This window comes from Geospiza fortis, unplaced genomic scaffold, assembly GCF_000277835.1.
Source record: "Geospiza fortis unplaced genomic scaffold, GeoFor_1.0 scaffold806, whole genome shotgun sequence".
In the NCBI taxonomy this organism is placed as follows: domain Eukaryota; kingdom Metazoa; phylum Chordata; class Aves; order Passeriformes; family Thraupidae; genus Geospiza; species Geospiza fortis.
Window position 1 is genome coordinate 19,156 of NW_005054722.1, and position 9,446 is coordinate 28,601.

A 9,446-nucleotide genomic window follows, 5' to 3' on the forward strand; every position below is an offset into this window, starting at 1 on the left:
TCTCTGTCTGCTCCTGGGATGGGACAGTGATCTCTGTCTGCTCCTGGGATGGGACAGTGATCTCTGTCTGCTCCTGGGATGGGACAGTGATCTCTGTCTGCTCCTGGGATGGGGCAGTGATCTCTGTGTGCTCCTGGGCACAGATTTCCCAGGCTGGAAACCCTGGGAATGCTGATAAAGTGGGAAAAGACTGAGCATGGTTAAGGGAGCAGAAGGAATCACCCAAAATAAAAAGAGCTGGAGGAGGCAGATGGGGCCGGAGGGAGATGAACCATCCCGACATCCACCCTCGTGTCCATCCCACCTTTCTGAGGGTCTCTTTTCCCATTGCCAGGCCTCCAGCACGGCCAGGATGAGCTCTGACAGCAGCAGCAAGCCCCTCAAGGTGGGCTCCCGCGTGGAGGTCATCGGCAAAGGCCACCGGGGCACCGTGGCCTACGTGGGGGCCACCCTGTTCGCCACCGGCAAATGGGTCGGGGTCATCCTGGACGAGGCCAAGGGCAAGAATGATGGCACAGTGCAGGGCAGGAAGTACTTCACCTGCGAGGAGAACCACGGCATCTTCGTCAGGCAGTCCCAGGTGGGTGGGATCCCGGGCTTCTGGGGTCCTGGCGTGGCGGGGTGGTGGTTCAATACAGGGAATTTGGGGATTTTCCATCTCTCACAGGGGAGGGAACAGCTCACTCCAAATCCAGGTGGGATCTCAGCCTCTGCACAGATCTTGAGGTTCTGCAGGTGGAATCTCATTCTCTGCACAGTTCTTGAGGTTCTGCAGGTGGAATCTCATTCTCTGCACAGATCTTGAGGTTCTACAGGTGGAATCTCATTCTCAGCACAGATCTTGAGGTTCTGCAGCTGGAATCTCATTCTCAGCACAGATCTTGAGGTTCTGCAGGTGGAATCTCATTCTCTGCACAGATCTTGAGGTTCTAGAGGTGGAATCTCACCCTGTGCACAGATCTTGGTGTATTCCCAATTATATTCCCCGATATAATTGTTCCATTCTTGAGGTTCTGGAATGAAAACTGTGCTGCTCTGTATTTTCTACCTGCAGCAGGTGGAGTTTGGGATCGATCTCAGATGTTTACCTGGAATTTTCATTAATTTGTGTTTAAAACCAGGTGGAATCTCACCCTCTGCACATATCTTGAGGTTCTGCAGGTGGAATCTCATTCTCTGCACACTTTTTGAGGTTCTGCAATGAAAGCTGTGGTGAATTCCCAGTTGTTCCATTCTGCTGCTCTGTATTTAGCATCTGCAGCAGGTGGAGTTTGGGATCGATCTCAAATGTTTACCTGGAAGCAGATCCAAGGAATTTTCATTAATTTGTGTTTACCTGGAAGCAGATCCAAGGAATTTTCATTAATTTGTGTTTACCCGGAAGGAGATAACACACACAGTGTGGGTGTAGCTGCTGAGATTTGCTGCTCATGTGCTGCAGCAGGAGAATTTGTGTTTACCTGAAAGCAGATCCAAGGAATTTTCATTAATTTGTGTTTACCCGGAAGGAGATAACACACACAGTGTGGGTGTAGCTGCTGAGATTTGCTGCTCATGTGCTGCAGCAGGAGCCAGGAGCTCCCTGCAGAGCAAACATCCTCCAGGTGGATTCTTGGGTCACCTTCCAAGGAGCTCCTGTGTCCCAGCCAGCTCCTGTCCCCTCCTGGCACAGAGGGGCTGGTTTGTGTCCCACCTTGTGGCCTCTCATTGCCAGGACCTTGGGATTGGGTGACAGAGGGAAGCTGAGCACAAAATGAGGACATTTGTGTCCTGGGGTTCACCCCAGCATCTGCTGCCCCATCCATTGGAAGGGCTTTTGGATGGGCAGAGGTTACAGCACTGGCTCATCCAGGAGAGATTCAGGAATTACTGAGGTTGGAAATCACCTTTAGGAGGAGTCCAGCCATTCACTGCTTCAGCTGGAGGGAAAATTACCCCATCCTTTAAAAAACGGGATAAACACAGAGAGCTGAACCCACCAGAGCTGGAGGCAAACTCACCAGGAAGCTTTTTGTGTTCTTATCCAGCCCAAATGCTGTTGGTGTGTTGGAATTGCTGGATGGAGCTCTGCTGCTCTCCTGGGACCATCATGGGCATTTCCCAAATGTAACTCCAGCACACTCCCAGTTCCCCACATTTAAACTGGACATGTGGACCTGGCTCCTTTGTCCATCTCTCTCAGCCTCTCCTGCCAGCTGGGAGAGGCTGGGAGGGGGAAACAGGGAAAAGTTTGGGTCTGCAGGGCCAGGAGGGACCCCAAAGCCCACCCAGTGCCACCTCCTGACAGTCAGGGACACCTTCCACTGTCCCAGGCTGCTCCAGTCCAACCTGGCCTTGGGCACTTCCAGGGATCCAGGGGGCAGCAAATCTGGGAATGCCATCCCAGCCAGGAATTCCTTCCCAAAATCCCACCCAAATCTCCCCTTTTCCAGTGCGAAGCCATTCCCCATTTTTGTCACCTCATCCTCTGGGCTGCGTGTGGGGTGAGTGATTCTCAATCCTTGTCCCAAATTCCTGAGCTGGGAAGGGATGGGGACACCTGGAGCAGAGATGGGGAGCAGGATGGATTCTGGAAATTGGGCATTCCCGGGATCATAAAATCCCAGATTTTGGGTTGGGAGGGAGTTTAAATCCCACCCAGTGCCACCCTCAGGGACACCTCCCACTGTCCCAGGCTGCTCCAAGCCCTGTCCCTGTCCCTTGGACACTCCTGGGATGGGGGATGCACCCAGCCCCATCCAGAGCCCTGTGCCCGGCACCCTCTGCCCCTGCTCTGTCCGTCTGTCCGTCCAACCATGGATCCATCCATCCATCCATCCATCCATCCATCCATCATCCATCCATCCATCCATCCATCCATCCATCCATCCGTCCATCCATCCATCCATCCATCCATCCATCCATCCATCCATCCATCCATCCATCCATCCATCCATCCATCCATCCATCCATCCATCCATCCATCCATCCATCCATCCATCCATCCATCCATCCATCCATCCATCCATCCATCCATCCATCCATCCATCATCCATCCATCCATAAACAGCCCCCAAATCCCCCAAATCCGCATTCCCAGAGCAAAGCTGTGGGTGCAGGGCTGCCCCAGCAGCTCCAGAGCTGGTCCGGAGCCACCCTGGGGCACAGGGAGGGTCCCCGGTGTCCCCCAGGGCACAGAGGGGGGACCCCACCCCTGGCACCCCTGGCAGGGCAGGGAGGGGCACAGGGCTCTGGATGGGGCTGGGTGCATCCCCATCCCTGGAGTGTCCAAGGGACAGGGACAGGGCTTGGAGCAGCCTGGGACAGCGGGAGGTGTCCCTGTCCATGCAGGGGTGGCACTGGGTGGCACTTAAGGTCCTTTCCCACCCAAGCCATTCCAGGATTCCCTGATTCTACTCAAGCTGGCAATTCCAAGCATGGCTGTTCCTTTTCTGGTGTGTGGAAATCCCTGATTTTGGCATCACCTGGAGCTGCCTTTGGCACAGGAGCTCGATGGCCACCATGTGCCCAGTCTGTGGTGGCAGTTCCCAGTGTCCCTCCAGATCCAGCCCTGCTCTGTCCCTGTCCCCAGCCTCTCCAGCAGCTCTGGAATTCCCTTTTGGGCTGTTCCTGCTGGGAAACCCCCAGACTAATCAGAATTCCCACCCTGCATGGCTGCAGGTGTCATGATTTCCTTGGCATCATCTTTTCCTTGGTCTCTTTGTGGCTTTTAATTCAAATTTCATTATTCCTGGTGTCAGGAATCTTCCCAAAATGGAATTGCTGTCTGACAGCTTCCCAGGTTATTTTGATTTTTAAGCTGAGCTCGCAGGTGGGAGGTGGTGATGGATCAGGCAAATTCCTGCAGCAACAATTTGGGAGGTGCTGATCTGAGGCACAGGGATTGTTCTCTCTCAAGGATCTAATCCTTCCCAACCTCATTTTCCATGTTTATCCAGCAAAAATGCATCCAAAAATAGTTCAAAAGAAAAATACCTGAATCTGCTATGGATGTTTCAGGCTGTCAGATCCAGAGCTTTGACTTTCCTCATTGCCTGGGTGAATAATTCGGTGTTCCCAATGAAAATAAGGAGTGTGTGGCTGTTTTCAGAAGGGTTGATGGAAAAGCCAGAATGATGAAATTAAAAATCTGTGCCAAAACCATGGGATCTTCTCTTCTGAACCCTCTCCTAGAGGGATCTGTTCCCTGGTCTCCCAGTCTGGGAATTTTGGGCAAAGATTTTCGTTGTGTTTTTAACAGATCCAGGTGTTTGAGGATGGAGCGGACACAACATCCCCAGAAACCCCAGAATCTGCTGCCATGAAGGTCCCTAAGAGAGGTATGATCCAGCTGGGAAATCCTCCCCAGAGAGGTGGGAAATCCTTCCCAGAGAGGTGGGAATCCTTGGTGGAGGGGATGGGAAATTATTCCTGAAGGGGATGGGGAATCCCTCCTGGAAGAGTGTGAAATCCCTCCTGGAGGTGTGGAAATCCTTCCTGGAAAAATGGGAAATTTCTCTTGGAGGAGTGGGAGTCCTTCCTGGAGAGATTGGAAATCTCCCTTGGAAGAGTGGGAATCCTTCCTCAAAAAATGGGAAATTTCTCTTGGAGGAGTGGGAATCCTTGCTGAATAAATGGGAAATCTCCCTTGGAAGAGTGGGAATCCTTCCTAGAAAGACAGGAAATTTCCCTTGGAGGAGTGGGAATCCTTCTTGGAGAGATTGCAAATCCCTCCTGCAGAGATGGGAAGTTCTTCCCAGGTGAGTTGGGAAATCATTCCTGCAGAGAAGGGAAATCTCTTTTGGAGGAGTGGGAATCTTTCCTGAATAAATGGGAAATCTCTCCTGGAGGGGTTGGGAATCCTTCCTGGAGAGATTGGAAATCTCCCTTGGAGGAGTGGGAATCCTTCCTGGAGAGATGGTAAATCTCCCTTGGTTGGGTGGGAATCCTTCCTGGAAAGACAGGAAATCTCTCCTGGAGGGATGGGGAATCCTTTCCGGGAGAGATTGGAAATCTCCCTTGGAGGAGTGGGAATCCTTCCTGGAGAGATGGTAAATCTCCCTTGGTTGGGTGGGAATCCTTCCTGGAAAGACAGGAAATCTCTCCTGGAGGGATGGGGAATCCTTTCCGGGAGAGATTGGAAATCTCCCTTGGAGGAGTGGGAATCCTTCCTGGAGAGATGGTAAATCTCCCTTGGTTGGGTGGGAATCCTTCCTGGAAAGACAGGAAATCTCTCCTGGAGGGATGGGGAATCCTTTCCGGGAGAGATTGGAAATCTCCCTTGGAGGAGTGGGAATCCTTCCTGGAGAGATGGTAAATCTCCCTTGGTTGGGTGGGAATCCTTCCTGGAAAGACAGGAAATCTCTCCTGGAGGGATGGGGAATCCTTTCCGGGAGAGATTGGAAATCTCCCTTGGAGGAGTGGGAATCCTTCCTGGAGAGATGGTAAATCTCCCTTGGTTGGGTGGGAATCCTTCCTGGAAAGACAGGAAATCTCTCCTGGAGGGATGGGGAATCCTTTCCGGGAGAGATTGGAAATCTCCCTTGGAGGAGTGGGAATCCTTCCTGGAGAGATGGTAAATCTCCCTTGGTTGGGTGGGAATCCTTCCTGGAAAGACAGGAAATCTCTCCTGGAGGGATGGGGAATCCTTTCCGGGAGAGATTGGAAATCTCCCTTGGAGGAGTGGGAATCCTTCCTGGAGAGATGGTAAATCTCCCTTGGTTGGGTGGGAATCCTTCCTGGAAAGACAGGAAATCTCTCCTGGAGGGATGGGGAATCCTTTCCGGGAGAGATTGGAAATCTCCCTTGGAGGAGTGGGAATCCTTCCTGGAGAGATGGTAAATCTCCCTTGGTTGGGTGGGAATCCTTCCTGGAAAGACAGGAAATCTCTCCTGGAGGGATGGGGAATCCTTTCCGGGAGAGATTGGAAATCTCCCTTGGAGGAGTGGGAATCCTTCCTGGAGAGATGGTAAATCTCCCTTGGTTGGGTGGGAATCCTTCCTGGAAAGACAGGAAATCTCTCCTGGAGGGATGGGGAATCCTTTCCTGGAGAGGTTGGAAATCTCCATTGGAGGGGTGGGAATCCTTCCTGTAGACATTAAAAATCTCCTTTGGATGAGTGGGAATCCTTCCTAAAGAAATGGGAAATCTCTCTTGGAGGAGTGGGAGCCCTTCCTGAAGAAATGGGAAATCCTTTCTGGAAAGATTGGAAATCTCTCTTGGAAGGGTGGGAATCCTTCCCAGGGAGATTGGAAATCCCTCCTGCAGAGGTGGGAAATCCTTCCCAGGTGGGATGGGAAATCATTCCTGTAGAGAGGGGAAATCTCTCCTGGAGGGGTTGGGAATCTTTCCTGGAGAGATTGGAAATCTTCATTGGAGGAGTGGGGATCCTTCCTCAAAAAATGGGAAATTTCTCTTGGAGGAGTGGGAATCCTTGCTGAATAAATGGGAAATCTCCCTTGGTTGGGTGGGAATCCTTCCTGGAAAGACAGGAAATTTCTCCTGGAAGGATTGGGAATCTTTTCCTGGAGAGATTGGGAATCCCTCCTGCAGAGGTGGAAATTCCTTCCCAGGTGGGATGGGAAATCCTTCCTGTAGACAGGGGAAATCTCTTTTGGAGGAGTGGGAATCCTTCCTGGAGAGATTGGAAATCTCCCTTGGAAGAGTGGGAATCCTTCCTCAAAAAATGGGAAATCTCCCTTGGAGGAGTGGGAATCCTTCCTGGAAGGACAGGAAATCTCTCTTGGAGGGGTTTGGAACCTTTCCTGGAAAGATGAGAAATCTCCCTTGGAGAAGTGGGAATCCTTCCTGAAGAAATGGGAAATCCTTCCTGTAGAGAAGGGAAATCTCTCCTGGAGGGATTAGGAATCCTTCCTGGAAAGGTGGGAAGTCTTTCCCGAAGGAAAGAACAAACCATGGAATATTTCCCCGTGGGCACTGCAGCACTCTGAGCCGGTGGAATTGCACATCCCAGTGGATTTGGAGCATCCCTGTGTCCCCCCCTTTGCCGTGCCCATTCCCCCGGGGCAGGGATCCCTTCCCGCTCTGCTCTGAGCATTCCTCCCGCTGTCCCTGGCCGTGAGCCCAGCCAGGCTTCCCTCCCTCCTTCCCTCCCTCCCCCTGAGCTCGGCTTTGTCGGGAATGTTTTCCCCGGGCGCTGCGGGATCCCGGAGCTGCCGGAGGGGGCTCTGCCAGCTTCCTGCCTTGGCTGCTCGCTCGGCTCCGTGTGCCAAGCCGGGAGCTCCCTGTGGGAAGCGTTTGTGGCATCGGCATTAACGGCTCGGGGTGGGCTGGGGGCGGTGGGTGTTGGTTGTGGGTGGGATTTCTCCTCTACAAGGAATTAGGAGGTAAAATTAGTTGGGGGAAATGAAATGGATCCTTCCTTGCTCTCTGTTTTGGAGTGGATCCTTCCTTGCTCTCTGCTTTGGATGCTGCAGTAGAATTGTGGAATAATTTAGGCTGGAAAAGCCCTCGGACACCCCCGAATTCCCCAGCACTGACCATCTCCCCAAGTGCCACATGCACAGGGCAGGTAAATCCCCCCAGGGATGGGCACTCCACCCCTGCCAGGGCTGGACAGCCCTTTCCAAGAAGGAATTTTCCCAATATCCAACCTGGCCCAGGCTGAGGTCGTTCCCTCTCCTCCTGTCCCTGTTCCCTGGGAGCAGATCCCAGCTCCCACCTGGCTGCAGGAATCCAGGGAGTTGTGCAGAGCCAGAAGTTCCAAGCTGGGGCTGATGGGATTTAAGGTCATTCTCACCCAAGCCATTCCATGATTCTGTGTCCCCAGGTGCCACACATACATGGATTTCACCCCTCCCAGTGATTATGGCTCTGCCAGTCCCTGAGCAGCCTGTGCCAGTATCTGAGGAATCCCTGAAATCCAGGGATTCAGCCTGTGCCAGTAGCTGAGGAATCCCTGAAATCCAGGGATTCAGCTTGTGCCAGTAGCTCAGGAATCCCTGAAATCCAGGGATTCAGCCTGTGCCAGTAGCTGAGGAATCCCTGAAATCCAGGGATTCAGCTTGTGCCAGTAGCTCAGGAATCCCTGAAATCCAGGGATTCAGCCTGTGCCAGTAGCTCAGGAATCCCTGAAATCCAGGGATTCAGCCTGTGCCAGTGGGTCAGGAATCCCTGAAATCCAGGGATTCAGCCCAAGGAGAGCAGTGGAACTGCCCCAGTTCTGGGGTGTATCCAAGTGTTTGCCCTCCTGAGCCAGCAGCTCCCATAAGGAATTCCCTGTGCCCCCAAACCCACACCCCACTGTGCCACCATTTCCTGCCAGATCCCGACTCTGCTTCACTCCCGCTTCCCAAAATTCTCCTGTCCTCCCCTGCTGGCTGCAGGGACACTGGGATGAGGACAGGGCTGTCCCTCAGGCTCATGGCTCTGTTTCTGCTCTCTCCACAGATTCCCTCGATGCCACCAAGGCCAGCAAACTGGTGAGTGACCCCAGTCACCTCTGAGAGGTTTTCATCCCTTCAGGAAGAGCACACAGACACTTGCATGGGATAAAATGCCCGTGGGAAAGGGAATTTCTCCTAAAACCCATGGGAAACCAGGTGTAAAAAATGTCATTTTCAGCCACTGGCCAGGAATCAGTGGTTTCCTGAGGGATTATCCAGCACAGGTCCTGTGTCACACATTTTAATCTGAGTTCAGCAGCATTCCATGGCTGCTTCCTCCAAACCCTGACCCTCCTGGAATCCTGGAAAGGACCTCAAAGCCCCTCAGTTCCTGCAGGGAACACCTCCCACTATCCCAGGCTGCTCCAAGCCCCATCCAGCCTGGCCTTGGGCACTTCCAGGGATCCAGGGGCAGCTCCCCCCTGAGTGCCTCCATCCAGGAGCTCCAGAGGCTCCTGGGACATGGATAGGGACGTGCTGTACCCAAATGTGAGGGATATTTCCTAAGGAATGGGAATCTGGGGCTATCCTATCCTTGGGAATGGCCATACAGGTGTGGGGCAGTGAGGAATTATGGAATACTGAGGCTGGAAAAACTCCCTGAGACCATCAAGTCCAGCAGTTCCCCCAGCACTGCCCAGGTCACCACTGCTGGGGCCAGGGATGGAGCCTGGGGACACGGTGGGTGGGTTTGTGTGGTTTGGGGTACCAATTGCATTTTCCACGGGGATAAACTGGCCCAACTGGGATGTGGGCAGTGTGGGAAAGGAAATGGTGGGGACAAGGAGCTTCTGTGGCACCTGTGGGGCTGGGTTGGGGCACATTGGGGCCCAGCCTCCTGTGCTGCCATTCCAGATAACTCCCAGGAGTGGGAATTCTGCTCCCCAGAGTAGGAACAGCTGGGATGGGGATGGAGCAGCACCTGGGGGTTCACTGGGCTCAAACCCTGGTGAATGTGAGCTCCAGCCAGAGGGGAGGATGGAAATGGATTCCCTGCCCTGTGGTAGAGGGATTTGGGAAAGGTTTTTTGGCTTTTGCTGCTGTGTGGGGTGTGATCCATCA

At 53.1% G+C, this 9,446-nt stretch overlaps 1 protein-coding gene across 1 annotated transcript in view; it reads left to right on the plus strand.

Annotated features, from left to right (window-relative positions):
• The first annotated feature begins 314 nt into the window (after positions 1-314).
• DCTN1 (dynactin subunit 1) overlaps positions 315-9,446 on the plus strand; it is a 54,953-nt gene continuing 45,821 nt past the window's right edge. The window contains 3 exon segments of the mRNA XM_031065266.1: positions 315-580; positions 4,241-4,319; positions 8,389-8,420. Coding sequence (XP_030921126.1) covers positions 353-580; positions 4,241-4,319; positions 8,389-8,420 — 339 coding nt within the window. The 5' untranslated portion in view covers positions 315-352.